Source organism: Aureobasidium melanogenum, assembly GCF_000721775.1.
Source record: "Aureobasidium melanogenum CBS 110374 unplaced genomic scaffold scaffold_12, whole genome shotgun sequence".
Taxonomy (NCBI): Eukaryota; Fungi; Ascomycota; class Dothideomycetes; order Dothideales; family Saccotheciaceae; genus Aureobasidium; species Aureobasidium melanogenum.
The window spans coordinates 576,624-593,650 of record NW_024470064.1 but is presented as its reverse complement, the minus strand read 5'-3'; the positions used below and the strand labels follow the sequence as shown (position 1 = coordinate 593,650).

Genomic DNA, 17,027 nt, shown 5'->3' with positions numbered 1-17,027 from the left:
TACTAGGTCTTGGTCAAGAACACAATCCCTGACTTGGTCTGCTAACGTTATAAACACACAAGCAATGCCTGGCACACTCTTCGTTCTATATCAAAAGAATGTATCATTGTTACGAATGTGTCCTCTTATCTCCTTTCCGTCTAGAACATATCTATTTTTGTATTTCTCGTGTTCTCTTCGTTACTGAAGAGTGCATCTGGTTGGCGTTACTGAATTGTACCATGGTAACTTGCTGGGTGGTGGTGGACTCTGTGGCGGCGGTGGTGGCTCTTGTGGTTCACGATAGGTTGGGCTTATTCTGCTCCCCTCAGGAACATCGACGATTTTGGGTGTTGCATCATGTGACCTTCTACGGCCCTGCCCTTTGTTCGAAGGGTAAAGGCCGCAGGTGAACAGTCGGACGAAGTCTTTGCATGGTCTGCATTGAGCGTCGATGGTAGATCCCTGATCTGGGTCTTCCCCTTCTCTCAGAACAGTTCCTTCCGAGCCTCCCTGGTTGATTGGTGGAATTGATGTAATTTGATCTTGATCCTGCGCACTCGGTCCTGCGTTCCCGACTCTGACAGTCCCGTCAGGGTTCAAATTGTCCAGTTCGATGCCGTCTCCTGCGCTTGACTGTTGTAGAGGCATTGATGAAGCACAGGCGATACCACGACCTTCCGATTTGTTCGTGTTTAGGCCATAGTTAGAGTCACCTTCCTCCGCCAGGACGTGCGGAAGACTGATGCAGGGCCTCTAGTCCTCTTCGTGGTCTGTATCCATGTCTTCAGGACGTTCATGTTCCATGCCATCAAGCGGATCAGTCTCTTGAGCCAGCAAAGGTGCTCTCTCACCTTCTCTTCTACGGAAGTGGCTGGCTAGACTTAGTCCAAGAACACTTAATCCGTGAACAAAAGTGCTGCACATGACGACAAAGCATATGACAGGCCAGAGCATCTCAACTGCTTTTTCACGGTTCGAGTAGGGTGGCGAAAACTTTGGGGGATGAGGCAATGGCTCGCTGGTGCCAGTTTCGAGAGTTGCACGGGCTTCGATGGCAAGGAAGATCGCACCCAAGCCCATGGGGCCAAAGTGTCCGCAGAAGAGAGCTTCACGGAAAGTGCGGATGTCGGGATTAATCTTGTAGCTTGCGAGCATGATAGGAATGCGACGGAAGCACAAGACCAAGGCGGCGAATCCGAAAAGTCTCCATGGGGTGACATAAGGAGTAATGTCGCGAGCGCCGAATGCTTCCCAAGGCATGATAGTGCCAAGGTAGATAAACATGGCCGAGTTGAGCAGCAGGTCAGTGACATCCGGAAGATGTGCGTCCTTGATCTTCTTGCTGAACCAGCCATCTCGAGCAAAACCGTAGCCAGCACCGAAGGCTACGAGGAAGTCATCAGAGCCGAGTATACTACCCACACCAACGCTGAAGACTGCGAGGAGTAAATAAAACACAATCATGCCAGCGGTGTCCACGTAGCCTCGATTGTCAGAAAAGCGCAAGAGTCTGTTGAAGATTGTGCCGATGACCATGCCTGCAACAATGCCGAAGGTACACTGCCAGAGGACAGTGATGAGGAAGTACTCCTTGATAGCAGTCTTAGGATCAGCATGAATCAGTGCATACAGTCCAATGTAAAGAAATCTGTAAAGAAACGTCAGCCATGATTCGCGGTCATGATTATTGCGAGCCTACGGGAAAGATATGCCATCATTGCAACCAGACTCTGCAGCCAGCATATCCTTGATGCGCTTCGGTACCCTAGTACTGAACTGACTGTTGGAGAGAATGGACGATGACAGAACAGGATCGGTGGGTGTCAAACAAGCGGCGATGGTCAGGGCAGTGGCGATGTCTACCTTGAACATCAAGGCAGCGAACAGAGAGCAGATGAACCAGCCAAAGGTCATAACGATTGCTGGGTTGGAGAGTCAGTCTTAATTCTTCCTCAGAATTTATGTTCTGAGGATGGCTCAGAATCTCGATATGAAGTTGTGCAGAGATGTGTGCTGATAGAGATATTGCAAGATAGGGATTTAGATGTGCTGATTGGGATTCCATGAAAAGAGCCCATTGCTTCAAGCCTGACACAACAGACGATATACCGTCAAATACAGGAAGCTTGCCATAGTCCAGATACGAGATTGGATAGGGAAAGACTTACTCAATAAGATGCCAACACTTTTCCAGTGCTTGCTTGCATAGTACCTTGGCAGGCCGATACCAACCGTGAAGACCTGGACACCAAGGATGACACGAGAGATCTCCTGGACTTGGGTGTCTCCCCAACCCCATCTATCGCTTTCATCGCCGGTACATCCTTGCTGAGGGCAGGAATTTGGGTTCAGCCAGCCAAGCACTCTTGGTCCCAGAAGAATACCAACAAGAAGTGCCAAGGGTGGTTCTGACAGATGAAGACGGTTCCTGACGAAGGTAGCGAACAGGCAATAGACAATCAAGAATGAAGAAATGAGAAGGTATGAAAGATGAGGTGGTGTAGGTTCAAGCTGTTCCCAAGCCATCGTGCCGAGTTGATGGAGATGGAGGGTGAGAGCCTTTAAAATTGCGACTCAGTTGATCGTCGCGTCGGGTATTGGATTATAACGATAGCCGGACGGTGAAGGAGTTAACCCGATAATGTCAATGATGATAGTATAGACCTGCCGGAACGCCTGCAATGAAGACAGTCAAGAACAACAACACTTTTGTGAGAATACAGCTTGGAATGTCACCTCAGGAAAGAAAGATCCACACGCTTGATAGCGAACCTGCATACAGAGGAAGGTCCCACATGATGACGTTGGCGAAAATTAGAGTAAAGCCAAGCTTTTCGCATGACTTCCTATTGGTCAAGAAATGCCCATCGAGCACGGGCATTATTGGATCTACCAGCGCCTTCCCGACCATTTTCAGGCAAGACATGGGGGAACCACAGAGTCAGACAGCGGTCGCAATCGTATGAATATTAGGTGCGGCTGTGGCCGGCCGTTGCGCAGCCCGCTCAAGACGATACTCCGACAAGTAGATAAGCTGAGTGCTGTCCGCGTCCAGAAACAGCTTGGTCCAAATCCTTGCGTACGACACCACACGTAAGCCTGCCTGACAAATAAGACTGCCATTTTCCTTCGCACCAGCGTCTCTTCGACTCTCGGCCGCCAATTCAGAGGACTGCGACAGCTTGCGATTGGAATCTACGCCACACAATCAACCGAGGGTCTGCGACATCTCACATATTTTCTTCGCGACTTGACATATATCTCGAGGCACCATGGTTTTCTGGAAGAGAAGCGTTTATACGGTGGTCACACCATTGCCGGCCACAATCAGCAGGGAAACAGCGGTCGAAATGCTGCATTCGCACAGCGAGATGATTGAATTAAATCCTCTGGTCATCAATCACCAGCGATGCAAACCACCTCCCAATGCACTTCCGGACGAGTTTCACTGTCTCTGGTACGAGCTCACAGACCGTGTCACGTATCTGCCAGGTGTCAAGGGCCAAGTCAACTACAAAGCCTGTTTTCACGATTTGCCGCGCGGGCTTCAAACCCACGTATATGCTCCTGCTGGCCTCGAAATCAAGGAGAAATGGTCAATTGGGGGAAATGATGTGGTCATGGGCGAGGAAAGAGAGCATCAGGAGCTCGGTTTCAGTGATCTTGGTGTACCTCGTGAAGGACTGTACCTGCGGGAGGACGTCGATATGAACTGCAACGTCTTTCTGACCAATTTTGTCAAAAAGACCCTGAACAAAGCCCATCAAGTCCTCGTGGATCGATTGGTCGTTAAGGCAGATCTAGCGGACGACAAGAAATACAGGGAGGGCGTTCGTCGCGGCTCAGTTCTCATGGGTGCCAGTGGAGCCACCGGCCTTGGTCTCACAGTCACTTCACCAACAATAACCTCTCCACGAACATCACAAAGTCATAGCAGTATGAGTGATGTCCATCGAAGCCACAGCAGCATGAGCAGCGACGTACGCCGAAGTCATAGCAGCATGAGCGATCGCAGCTTGACCGAAAGTACAACACCAGCAACCACAATACGCGGGGACCACTCCGAGGGCGCTCCGCCACTTCAAAGCATCGCAGAACTGGAAGCCACGGACAAGAATCCCGAGTTTAAAGGTGCTGCGTTCGAGATACAACTTCCGCCACCTCCACCAGTCGAGATGCCGTAGCTGACTCTTGGAGCAGTGGAGTCCAAGAAAGGCATGACACTTTCTTTTTCTTTCGAGTGGTATCTTGGGCTGATCGGTGTCACTCACGCGCTGGCCTTTTATTTGTTTATGAGCGCTGATAAATACCCCATTTTTGTTGATTACCCTTTCCTATGTGGTTTTCCTATTATCTTTTGTATGGTTCTCATTTTCTGGTCCTTGACATGGTCTCCATAGTCATCTTACGCAATGCAAAGCCCTTCTGGTTTGCATGGAAAACGGATCGCACAGAGTGCCTATGTATCCAAGTGATCATCTATCGAAACGCAGGAAATATCAGTCTGTGGTCGGAGAGCAAAGATAGAAGACATGAAAGTCGACAGGCACGGACAATTTGTGACCGAGCAACTCAACCTCCTTGCTTTACAAGACTATAAATTAACCTTTACTTCTGTCTTCTGTTGTCTTCTGTTATCACAAATGCAGACTACAGAACTATCTTACAAGTTGTATAGCAGATGTTGACACAAGATCAAAATGACTGTGGCTCACACCCGCACGTGGAAGGTCGTCTGCTTGCACATTCGGCCAAACCACGTGCGAGATGAGCTGTCTGGATCGTGACTTCCTCTGCATATCAAGCACAAGCGTCACGAGGTCCCGTCCTGACCAGCGTCTGAAATCATCATATCCTTTGCAACTCTCATCCAAGAACTATATAGTCTCCCCTGCCGACACCATCGTTTCTGCAAAACACCATCATCCATACACATCCATCACGTATACCTGCTCCCAAAACAAGTCACATATCCATCATGACAACCAACCCAAACCTCCTCTTTGCTCTGGAACGCATCTCCAAAGCGCCTGTCCAGGCTTCGTCCCTTCCTACCACTATCGCTACTCCACTTGGACCGCACAGAACTCTGGCACGCCCAAAAGATCCTCGTCATGGCTGTATCAACGGCATCAAAATTTCCACGTGCAAGATGTGCGCTGGTCATGTGCTGAGAGGGTGAGTGATCTCCTTCCCCTGTTCTGTGACTTGTCTTTTACATGTGGCTGTGCAAATGCTGATGCGGAGTAATAGCAAAGTACCATGCACCGGATGCAAAGGTACCGGCTTCGTGGGAGCTAAATGCACTGCGTGTGCCATTGGAGCAATGCTTGCACAACGAGTGCTGATCAAGGAGGCTGCTGCTGATGTCCTGGCTGGGAATGACAAGAGAGCAAAGGACCTTCAGAACAAGACCTCAACTACGAAAACAATATCAACGTCGCCAGAGTCTTCAGCGGGAGAAGACACTCGAGCGAAGGAGACAACGGACCAGACTGTATTAGACGAAGAAGGCGAGATCTTCGAGGAATGATGAAGGCTTGAGCGAGGCATCGGGAGTGAACAAGTGAAAGTTTTGTTATGTTGTTGATGCGAAATGGAGCTTGCAGAAGAAGACAGACTTATGGACGAAATATGAAGAAGACAAGTGAGAGACAGAGCAGAAATTGTTATCCTGAAAGAAGCGTGGGTAGGGAACACAAGGCTGAAGAATGAGAAGAGCAAATTGAGAAAAAGAAATATCACAATCAAACCTGCTCGAAGACAAGGGTGCATGTCCTGCTTTCCTATTCTGCTTCACAAAGTGAGCATTCATCGACGGTCTGGGCGTCGAAGCTGCAAGGCTGCAGGACGTGACTTCCTTCAAGAGCCTGCGTCGGATGCATCGTTCTTGTCTCGGAAAGAGGACTCGCAAATCACACGATCATTCCCTCTACTACGATAGGATAGATGTCCGTTCGCAAACATGCAGAACAATCAAGACAGAGATAATCAAGGTCAAGGAGTGAGAGTCAAGATGGTGGTCTAAGGGCTTGGCACGAGAGGCGCACCTTCCATTTTCTGCCGGTTGATCCTCGGCACCTACCCTTTTCGCGCACGAAGTGCGGTCGTCTTCACATCTTTACTGATTGGATTTTGCAAGCGCCAGTCAATCGCCCACGTCTCACTCCGTCAGGTCAGCAAATACGCGCGCGAGCAAGCAGGAACACTTCAGTCTAACATACGAACTGCAGCGATCCTCCATAAGTCAACATGGCCGAGCAACTTGTTCTTCGCGGCACCCTCGAGGGCCACTCCGGCTGGGTCACCAGCTTGGCTACCTCGCTTGAGAAGTGAGCATACACAATCAGAAAGAGATAGAGAGAGGCAGAGATGCTGATTGCCTCGTTTTCAGCCCCAACATGCTCCTGTCTGCCTCGCGCGACAAGACCTTGATCATCTGGAACCTGACCCGCGACGAGACCTCATACGGCTACCCCAAGCGCAGCCTCCACGGTCACTCGCACATCGTCTCCGACTGTGTACGATATTTTTCTGGTCTCAATGACTACAAAGACAAAGCCTCTGACCATTTCTAGGTCATCTCCTCTGACGGTGCCTACGCTCTTTCCTCCTCCTGGGACAAGACCCTCCGCCTCTGGGAGCTCTCGACCGGCCAGACCACCCGCCGCTTCGTTGGCCACACCAACGATGTTCTGTCCGTCTCCTTCTCGGCCGACAACCGCCAGATCGTCTCCGCTTCCCGCGACCGCACCATCAAGCTGTGGAACACCCTCGGTGACTGCAAGTACACCATCACCGACAAGGGCCACACCGACTGGGTCTCCTGCGTCCGCTTCTCCCCCAACCCCCAGAACCCCGTCATCGTCTCCGCTGGCTGGGACAAGCTCGTCAAGGTTCGTACCCGCTCTTTCTCTTCGCCAGATCTTCCTCGACATGATGTTTTGCAATTATGTATTTGCTACTTCAGAGCGGCCATCTACCGCCATGAGACAACTATTCACCCATTTGCCCTGATCCTTCGCATAACACAAAAACTTCACAACGCTTAGCAACCGATTGATGAACAATGCGCTGACAAATTTTGTACAGGTTTGGGAGCTCGCTACCTGCCGTATCCAGACCGACCACATCGGTCACACCGGCTACATCAACACCGTCACCATCTCCCCCGACGGTTCCCTCTGCGCTTCCGGTGGTAAGGACGGTACCACCATGCTCTGGGACTTGAACGAGTCCAAGCACCTCTACTCGCTCAACGCCGGTGACGAGATCCACGCCCTCGTCTTCTCCCCCAACCGCTACTGGCTGTGCGCTGCCACCGCCTCGAGCATCATCATCTTCGACCTCGAGAAGAAGAGCAAGGTTGACGAGCTCAAGCCCGAGTACGTCGAGGTTGGCAAGAAGAGCAGAGAGCCCGAGTGTGTTTCCCTCGCCTGGTCCGCTGACGGCCAGACCCTCTTCGCCGGTTACACCGACAACAAGATCCGCGCCTGGGGCGTCATGTCGAGAGCTTAAATGCTTTGATGTTTCGACAGTGCTGTCAGGAGGAGAAACAGGATTGACTGAAAAGTTATGTTGCTGTTTTGCATGCCATTCCATCGTGGCTATTTTACACGAACATTGTTCCCGACAAGAAGAGCTTGTCGAGGCGACGCTGGGATGGCGAGGACGAATGGAGTCGGTTCGACGGAGTGCAGGGTTTAAACGGCGTTTCGTCCAACCAAAGAAAAAAGACTCGTTTCGTAGGTTTTTTTCATGCCAAAAAGATAAATGTTCAAACCTCTCTTGCCATGTGTGTGTCGTCTTGGTGATATTGTATTGCCGTCTTGTCAAATCACTTGTCCTTGGTCGCCTCAATCTAAACAGTCGGCACTCTAAACTTTTGACAGACAATGACCAGTATCTAACTCTTCTCTCAATACCATATCGCCATTCAAACCTATTTTCGTCATAATGAAGTTGACGAGCACTGTGGTGGCAGAGACGCCACGCTCCACATCTGCCAGGCTTCACTTCACGTCCAACTGCTAGCATTTCTACCTTTCCCTTGAACGCCAATCATGACCAACCAGCATTAATCAAACATGACTTCGTCAAAAAGGGATATCACGATTTTGCAACCGTGGCTGGGTGACTTGAAAGCTGGCTACAACAGAAATATAACATCGCGACCGAACTACTTCCTCCACTCCACTTCCACGTCTCTAATCACGACCTCTAACCTACACTCTCTACACCTCGGCACTGGCGAATCAATATATACTTCTCTACTTCCACTTCTGCGATCCGCAAATGAGGAGCTGATCCTGGTGACTTGCTTCTGGGCAACCTCTGCCACCCAAAGATTGGTAAATGATGCGCTCAAAACGCTATCGCAGAAGGGCATCAGTAAAGGCCGCAAGATTCGTGTCAGAATCTGTTTCTCCTCATCCTCGATACTCCAAAAGCTTCTGCATCCACAGACCCTTAATGGAAAGGTCTATCCTCCTGAATCATGGCAGTCTACACTGAACCTTCCACACCCGAATCAACTGCAAGGTTTGGATATGCAAGTCAAGAGTATCTTCCTCTTGCCGTTCTCGGTTATGCATCCGAAATTTATTCTCGTGGATAGGAAAATGGCGGTATTGCCATCCTGCAACGTGAGCTGGGAAGACTGGTTTGAAGGTGCTGTGACTCTGACTGGACCTGTGGTTTCGTGCTTCGTCGACTTTTGGAAGGAGTTCTGGGCACAGCAAGAAGATCGTGACGAACTTCTTAATCTCTCTCCCGAAAACCAGAACTTGGTTGCCGAGATATCTCAACAATCACAAGGACAACTGCCATTGCACAACACATTGGACTTGAAAGATGTACCAGCAATCTTCCTGCCCTCGCCCCATCACCGCAATCCAGACTTCAGATTACCGTGGCAAGAGCATTCTGCTCCACCGCCAACACCATTGAACACCTTTCTGCTTCGCAGTCTCCTCTCCGCCGAGCGAGAAGTCTACATCCAAACACCTAATCTCACTGCTGCGCCTGTCCTCAGAGCTATCTTATCAACCTTGCAACGCGGCATAAACATCCACATCGTCACCAGCGAAAGGCTCATGATACTCGAGCAACTAGTCACTGCGGGCACTACAACCTCTCGTTGCATCACAAAACTCATATCACGATACCAGGACGTTTCTTCCCCATCATCTCCTTCTGATCTCGAAGCCGGCAGAGGTAAACCAGGGAAGCTGAGGATTGATTATTTTGTTCCTAGGAGAGGTAGTGGAGATAAGGAACCACAGCAAAGCCATCTCAAGTGCACGATTGTGGATCAAGAGTTGGTTATTCTTGGATCGGGAAATTTGGATCGGGCGAGTTGGTATACTAGTCAAGAATTGGGAGTTGCATTCTTTGACCAGAGTTTTGCTCGGAAGTTGTTGGGAAGTCTGACGAGTGTGTTGCAGGGAAGGCTCAAGTCCGTTCTATAGAGTCCCGGTATGTATCAAGCTTTGAATGTCAAGCAAGTATTACGGTGGATGAGGCGAGCCACAAAGACGTACTAGATGTGTAAAATTTCTCGAGTTCAAGTGCAGTACATAGCACTCGTGTTCTGTCAATCTAATAAACACAAAGACAAAGAATGGGGCTGTAGTTGTGGTCTCGAAGTGTGCGAACAGGGTTGCACGCTCATCCACATCAAGGAGAAAAGAAAGGATAAAAAGAAGAAAAATCCCACCAGAGCAAGGTCAGCATCTACGTTACAATCACTAGTATGATCATGCAGGCCAGCAGATGAGATTTGTCGATGTCTGATGAAAACTAGTATCATCTGCACGAATGCCGGTGAGATATCAGTAGAGTATTGGAGCGTGCCCTTTGCAAAACGTTGCTTTGGGATCGATAACAACGAGACAAGATATCACAAGGTTTGTTCGATCCATCGAGCATTTCGCAGCACCATTGGCTTGTCCTTCTACTCAAAACGTTGACTATATGGAGTTCAGCCTGCAAACAGTCTTTGAAACTTGAATCCAGTTTGGGAAGGATTTGATGGGATCTACGAAAAGTATGTATCTGCAAGGCTTGGAGATTTCAAGTACAGCAGTGGTCTAGCAATGCAGCACTCTGACTCATTTAGTGTTGTCTCTAGAAACTTCATGAACGGGGGACGGCTTCACGTGGGATTGTCTGTCCAGTGCCAATTCCAGCCCAAGCATGTACGTGCCGAGTGACCGAGTCCCTGGACGGATGTGGTTGCGAAAAGAAGCGAAATCGGATTATCTTGAGCGGTAGAGTTTGAACGGCTCCAGGTGTTTTTGTGCGGCGGGTAAGATGGGGACACTCGGAGCGGACGGATGCCAACGCTGCCGAGGGCACGCATGACGAGGATTGTGTGCGACAAAAGCCACAACTCTTGGATGATGCGGAAGTGGATTGGAACAAGATGTTGATGATTGAAGGGATGGAGAAGTGCCCAAGCCAGTGTTTCAGAAGGACGGTTCACTGAGCATGATACGGGCAACTGTACCTGCATACGTGTTCGGCGAGCATTATTCAGGGTTGGTTGTTAGCAAAAAGCAAAATGAAAGCGACCAAGACCCTGGAGCGGAGCTTGGATGGGCGCATGACGAGGCGCTTGTCACGCTTTGTCGTATTGCCGTTGTTGACCAGTGAGCAAGGCTGCGTGTTTGCCAAAGAGGCTTGGTCCTTGTCCTTGGTCGGTACATGCGCACGTTTGTTTCTCTTGTTCCTTCTCTCAAGTCTCAGTCTACGAAATCAAGGTTCATTACGTGCCAGGGCCTTATCCTTGATCCTTGATTGTTGATAAGTGAGCCGCAGCTTTCCTGTTGAACAAAAAGAAAGCCCGCCGCACCCATCATGTCTGCTCGTGCCCACTCTCCGCCTGCTTCGACCTTCAGCTCGCAATCTGACACTGCCCCCATCGTCTCGCGCTCAGTCTCTCAATCGCCCACCACTACCGATCCAGCAAAGCCCACCAAGCGACGATTGTTTGGTCTGGTCAAGAGAAAGGACAAGGCCTCCGACAACACTGCCGTCATCGACGCGAATACCGACGCGACCCAGTCCGAGCCGACAGCTGCAGTTGCGTCTGCATCACCAAACATGAATCCTGTCACTTCGTCGCCCTCTCCGCCCAATCGCTTTGTCGCTGCATCACCGACCCGTCTACCGTTTGCGCTGACTTCGAGTCAATCCACCTCGACTCTAGCGTCATCGCAAATCTTCGAGCGAAACGTGCAAGAATCGATTGTACCTAGCGAATTGTCACCTGCTATTCCTGCTCATATTCAGACCGAAGATCATATCCCTGCTGTTCTTGAGGCGTCTTCGCTCGCTATCACAGATACCCATCTAGATCCGGACCAAGTCGAGATTGTCACCCACACAGCCCACCAACCCGCGATTGATAAGGTCGCAGAGGGCACAGCGAGTGCTCTCCATTCAGATGCACAGCTCCCAGTTTCACCACAAGATTCGCAACATGAAAGCTTCCACTCGGTACCCTCCCACCCGGCAGATCTTGATGATGCTGCGTCAAACTATGGTGCTTTAGATCCTGCAGACGTGCGCAGGCTAAGCTTCATTTCCTTTGCAGATGTTGTCCAGGCAGAACAGGCTGAATCCAAGGACTCCCTACACCACGGGCCACTATCTGCCAGCACCCACTCTCCTCCTCTGGCTCGCTCGCCATCACCGGCACGCTCGCCTTTATCCTCACATTATTCACAAGAGGTGACAACTCCACCGCTTGGGAGCAACCCAACATCGATCAAGGGCTTCGACATGAGCCCGGTACGAAGCCCAATTGGCAGTCCGCATCACCAGCAACATGGAGAACTCACAATCGAGACAATGCGCCAGGCACTACGCAAGACAGCCAGCGGAGACTTTACAGGAACCAAGATAGCACCATATCCAGCAAGCTCGACAGGCCTTGAAGATGGCGGTCTTGAGAGACAAGGCTTCAAATGAAGAATAACAAATATTTTACGAATGATAAGAAGCGGAATACGCTCCGCCGGCTGACGCGCTGACTCTCTTCACTTCTTAATCCTCCTTGTTATGTATTTGCTTATGAATCGCTCAAAGGGCTGGCTCTCTCCCGGTTTTGGTTTGTTTCTCTGCGCTCTGTTCCCCTTCTGCTTCTCAGGGGGCGGTATGGTTATGACGATACTTTCACTACCTGAAGCATAATTCCAATATTGATGATCTGAAACGTGACAGCCAACTAAGCCCATCATTCGCTCCTGTAGTTCAGATGATGTATATTGTCGATAGATGGATATTGCGCAAGCGCAGACATGATGATGATGTGAGATATCGATATATCTCGAGCGAAATTGGCTGGTGGCCTAGGAAGGATGACGGTGAGCAAGACGCACGGGTACACTGTACCTGAAACACGGCAGGAGCAGCATGTTGTGCAAAGATATGCAGGGCGTTCGAGCAAGAGGTCCCACAGATAGAGGCGGTGGAGCTTCTGTCAGAAGGTCTTTTGGCAAAATAGATTGTTTGACCTCGACAAGTGTTTCGCCAAAGGCGTTCTGCTCGAGCACCTTGAAACTTGGGCTGCTCGCCTGGTTCCTGGGTGTTGGTTGCTGGATCTTGTCGGCGCCGACGGCGCAGCGCGCGGCGTCTCAGCGTCTGGACCTTTTTCCTTGGGCTGACCAATCAGACCTGTCAGAGGGACAAGTTTGGGAAAGCTGCGGCTTCTTGCAAGGTGACAAGGGCAATATAGGAGTAGGGGAGTTTTCATCAGGCCGCCCTAGAGTGACAATTTGATATTCTTAAGCGGGCTTTCCTTGTCATGTGCCGAGGAGCAAGATCGAAGCAGCGGTCAAGAGGATAGGCAAGCAGAGAAGCGAGAACGAAGGGAAACGTTAGCAGCAGCTGGCAGTTTGCCGTCTTCATAGCGAGTAGCGTAGCAGACCAGGGCAGGCAGTTCGAGCGCGCCGTTGGCTTTCTGCACCCAGAGAGCACTGAGCACCAGTGCTAGCACAGCAACCACTGCAACAACGACGACGACGCATTCATCCTTTCCATCTTCTTCGCAAAGCTCGCCAACACAATTCACCCTTTGCCAACACATTGCGCTTGCGAGAGAAACTAGACTCGTGCATTCTCAGCGTTGCATCCATCCCCTCCCTCCGCGGCCACACGATTGTATATAACTGGACACCCGCTCCGCACAGCAGGCATCGCGGCCCCATGTCTGCTGTAGCGCGTCGTCTCGCTCAATCGACCACTACCCCATCGCAACCCTCAAGGCGCCGCTGCTGCTGACGGGCCCGATTGCTTCACCCCTCGCCAGTCGCGCGGGGCTCGTATAGCAAGCCTGAGCTCGCCTCAGCCTCGGAAAAAGCATGAGAGCTCATATGGAACCAGCCCCTCGCCAGAAATGGTCGGAGCAGTCGAGCCGCCGCAGGAAGCAGCCCAGCCTGTACGATGAATACCTCAACCAGGAGCGGTCCGCCATGTCACAGAGCCAGCCAGTACAACAAAGCATCATACAGACGACGACCGAAGTGCGCGAACAGCACTTCCCCGGACCTCGATCTGCTCGCAGCGACAACACAATTCGCACAGTGACTCCCGACTCGGTCGTCGAAGAGACAACGATTAACATTGAGGGCCACGTGCTGGGCTCTTCTCCCCGGACCAGTCTCAAGAGAGATCGCGATAGTCCCCGTTCCTTATTACTTGCACGCAGCGAGTCGACTGACAATGCGCGCAATCGCTTGCAGTACACATCGACATCGGCCACTCGTCGCAACCGTACGAGAACGCTCGACGAGGGCGCCTCGCGTGAAGTGTCGCCTGCGTCTGCTCTCCACCCCGGCAGCCGTCTGCGCCATGGGTCGATCCACCTCACTAGTAGCGAAACCACTTCGATCCAGCAAGCATCCACCTCGTCCTTCGATCCCTCACAATCCACGTCGTCCTCCGCTTCGAAACGTCCGCGCTCGCCCATCTCCTCTGATACCGCCAGTGTATCTGGTGCCCTGCCCAATTCAAGCGCCCGTCGAATTCTACATCTTATGAAGACATTATGTGGCCGTATGTCAGGCACGCTTTGGTTCCGTCGTGGTGCTTCAGCGATGTGGCTCCAGTCATACTGCTACATTCAGGAGGACACGGGCAGTCTGCTGTGTGAGGCTGATGTTCAATCTCCAAATCGCACCCTCATTCCCGATCTACGCGGTTGTCAAGTACGCACTGCCATGGATGAAGACACTCAGATGCCCTATCTTGACATCTCGGTGCCCAACTCGACATTACAATTGCACATTCGTCTCAAAGATCGAAAAGACTTTGACTCGTGGTTTGCCGCTTTACTTTGTTGGCAACCAATTCGTCCAAGAGGCATTCACAACAAGATGACAAAACCTCAGTCTCCTGTCGTGCAAGGCATCACCTTGACTGATAGCAGACGTAATTCCGAGATGTCTCTCACACTAAAGGAAGCCCCCATTATTAAAGTCGGCCCTATGATTTACTGGGATAGCAACATTTCATACGCCAACGCCGGCACTCCGAGATCGCTCAAACCTTCACCTTCGCGCTTCCAAAGTTACGGCTCGCACTGGTGGAGGCGTGTATCTTGTACTCTGCGTGAGAACGGAGAACTCAAACTCTACGCCGAATCTGGTTCTACACTTCTTTCTGTTGTTCAGCTCTCCCAGCTCTCTCGCAGCGCTGTTCAAAGATTGGATCCTTCTGTCTTGGACAACGACTTTTGCATAGCCATCTATCCTCAGTACACATCTGGTGCCACTGTCACCACCGCCATTCGACCCATATACCTCTCTTTGGAAACTCGTGTTCTTTACGAAGTTTGGTTTGTTTTGCTGAGAGCTTTCACGATACCACAACTCTATGGACCTAAACCTAATGGCCACTCTGACGAATCTGCTATTATTCCTGATACCCCTTCATCTACCGCCTTCGATACCATGATGGCCAATGAGAAGATTGAAATGTTCCGCATGGAGCGCGCTTTATCTATTCGCATAATTGAAGCCAAGCTACCGCATGCTCCTTTGAGCTCATTGGCTGAGTTCAACCACCACCATTCAAATCGTCATAACAATAACAATGCCACAAACAAGCCTGAACTCTCGGACGGATACTATGTTGAGATTCATCTGGACGGTGAAACCCGAGGCAAGACACAAATCAAACATGAATCAATGGCGCCCTTTTGGCGCGAGGAGTTCGACTACTTAGATCTGCCCGCCGTCCTTACCTCCGCTTCCGTCTTATTGAAGCGTCGCCCACCGGATCTCTCGAGCCCTCGCGAACAACACGAACTACGACTTGTGCATGAAGCCTATGGTCTACTAGACCCTTCGCAAAAGACTGGCGGTTCTGCTGGATTCATGCCTGTACAAAACGACCAAACACTCGGCAAAATCGAGATATACCTCGAAGAACTAGAAGCGAGCAAAGAAGTCGAAAAGTGGTGGCCCGTCATGAACCAGCACGACGAAAATGTTGGCGAAATTTTGATCAAGGCTCGCGCAGAAGAAAATGTCATTCTTATGGCCAAGGACTACAAACCCTTGAATGATCTGCTGCACAATTTCTCGAACGAGCTTACGCTGCAGGTTGCTCAGATGATCCCGACTGAACTGCGACGGTTGTCAGATTTGCTGCTGAACATCTTCCAAGTATCTGGCCAAGTCACTGAATGGATCATGGCTCTGGTTGAAGAAGAGATTGATGGCGTACACAAAGAAACGCCTGTTTCTCGTATGAGATATACCCGTCGCATGGCAAACAGCAACAATGAAGCAGACGCAAATGTTACTGCTGCTAGCGAGCGAGAACTCATGGTTCGTGATATGAACAAGAATGCCACACTGGAAGCAAACTTGCTCTTCCGCGGCAATACCCTGCTCACTAAATCTTTGGACTCGCACATGCGTAGAGTAGGCAAGGAGTACCTTCTTGAATGCCTTGGTCCCATCATCAAGGACATCAATGAGAAGGACCCTGACTGTGAAGTTGATCCCAACCGAGTAACAAACCAGCATGATCTCAAGAAAAATTGGGACAGGCTGATCAACTGCACCAAATCGGTCTGGAATACAATCAAAGTCAGTGCCAGGAATGCCCCTCCGGAGCTGAGAGTCATATTCAGACACATCAGAGCTTGCGCAGAAGACAGATATGGCGACTTCTTGAGAAGTGTCAGCTACAGCAGTGTTTCTGGTTTCTTGTTCCTGCGCTTCTTTTGCCCAGCAGTTCTGAACCCTAAGCTGTTTGGCCTTCTCAAGGACGATCCCAAGCCTCGTGCTCGCCGAACCTTCACCTTGATTGCAAAGTCACTCCAAGGCCTTGCCAACATGGCCTCGTTTGGTAGCAAAGAACACTGGATGGAACCCATGAACGCTTTCCTCACAGATCATCGGGAAGCTTTCAAGACTTTCATCAACGACATCTGTTCAATATCTGCTCCGGATGGCATGATTGGTCAAAAGCCGACCTCTTACTCGACTCCACTGGCCATTCAGTCTCGTCTTCCGATGACTAGTCGTGAAGGGTCCCCCAGCCTGCCATACCTCATTGACCAAAGTCGTGAGATCGCAAGCCTAGTCGAACTCTGGCTACAAGGCACGACCAACGGAAGTGAAGCGGAGTTGTTAGCAGCACAGATTGGCAAGGAAGATGGCGATCTCTTGACTTTCCATAAACTTTGCAGAACCCTCGATGCCCAGACAAAAGAGTGTCTGTCTCGTGCCGAGCGCGCTGAACGCCCTAACTCTGCGCTCAGCTTCCGCTGGGAAGAGCTCATCGACCAATTGCAAACCACATCGCTGCTAGACAATGGCGCTCGTATTGACGATGCGCTTGACGTACCAACTCGCGATTCCTTTGATGATGTGGGCCAGGCTGCTCAGCATGATTTGGCAAGAGGCCGTGGGTACAGCGCTGGAGGAATCGGGCTTGGACGCTACAGCGCAGATACCGAAGGCCACCCACCACCATCATGGGAAGAGGACCGCGACGGAGGTGCTCAAACGGCAGCAGTGAGTATT

The 17,027-nt window shown here is 50.8% G+C and overlaps 7 protein-coding genes across 7 annotated transcripts; 6 read left to right on the top strand and 1 right to left on the bottom strand.

The window, feature by feature from the left end:
* Positions 1–735: 735 nt before the first annotated feature.
* Positions 736–2,508, bottom strand: M437DRAFT_85186 (Sodium/hydrogen exchanger; the record flags this gene model as incomplete). Its single annotated transcript, XM_041028256.1, has 3 exons — positions 736–1,630; positions 1,682–1,904; positions 2,151–2,508. 3 exons carry the CDS (start codon positions 2,506–2,508, stop codon positions 736–738), a joined length of 1,476 nt encoding a protein of 491 aa, XP_040879312.1.
* A 761-nt stretch (positions 2,509–3,269) lies between these two features.
* M437DRAFT_18588 (uncharacterized protein) lies at positions 3,270–3,896 on the top strand (the record flags this gene model as incomplete). The annotated part of the gene is made up of 1 exon (XM_041018966.1): positions 3,270–3,896. A coding segment is annotated over one exon (627 nt), but the record flags the coding sequence as incomplete, so codon positions are not given.
* A 992-nt stretch (positions 3,897–4,888) lies between these two features.
* M437DRAFT_50082 (uncharacterized protein) lies at positions 4,889–5,515 on the top strand (the record flags this gene model as incomplete). The annotated part of the gene is made up of 2 exons (XM_041021944.1): positions 4,889–5,160; positions 5,236–5,515. Coding segments are annotated over 2 exons (552 nt in total), but the record flags the coding sequence as incomplete, so codon positions are not given.
* A 719-nt stretch (positions 5,516–6,234) lies between these two features.
* Positions 6,235–7,500, top strand: M437DRAFT_50003 (WD40 repeat-like protein; the record flags this gene model as incomplete). Its single annotated transcript, XM_041021928.1, has 4 exons — positions 6,235–6,314; positions 6,377–6,503; positions 6,561–6,878; positions 7,075–7,500. 4 exons carry the CDS (start codon positions 6,235–6,237, stop codon positions 7,498–7,500), a joined length of 951 nt encoding a protein of 316 aa, XP_040879309.1.
* A 569-nt stretch (positions 7,501–8,069) lies between these two features.
* On the top strand, positions 8,070–9,452 carry M437DRAFT_66705 (uncharacterized protein; the record flags this gene model as incomplete). Its single annotated transcript, XM_041024805.1, has 1 exon — positions 8,070–9,452. One exon carries the CDS (start codon positions 8,070–8,072, stop codon positions 9,450–9,452), a length of 1,383 nt encoding a protein of 460 aa, XP_040879308.1.
* A 1,390-nt stretch (positions 9,453–10,842) lies between these two features.
* M437DRAFT_49844 (uncharacterized protein) lies at positions 10,843–11,958 on the top strand (the record flags this gene model as incomplete). Its single annotated transcript, XM_041021904.1, has 1 exon — positions 10,843–11,958. One exon carries the CDS (start codon positions 10,843–10,845, stop codon positions 11,956–11,958), a length of 1,116 nt encoding a protein of 371 aa, XP_040879307.1.
* A 2,030-nt stretch (positions 11,959–13,988) lies between these two features.
* Positions 13,989–16,808, top strand: M437DRAFT_29139 (Rho GTPase activation protein; the record flags this gene model as incomplete). Its single annotated transcript, XM_041019156.1, has 1 exon — positions 13,989–16,808. A coding segment is annotated over one exon (2,820 nt), but the record flags the coding sequence as incomplete, so codon positions are not given.
* Positions 16,809–17,027: the final 219 nt, after the last annotated feature.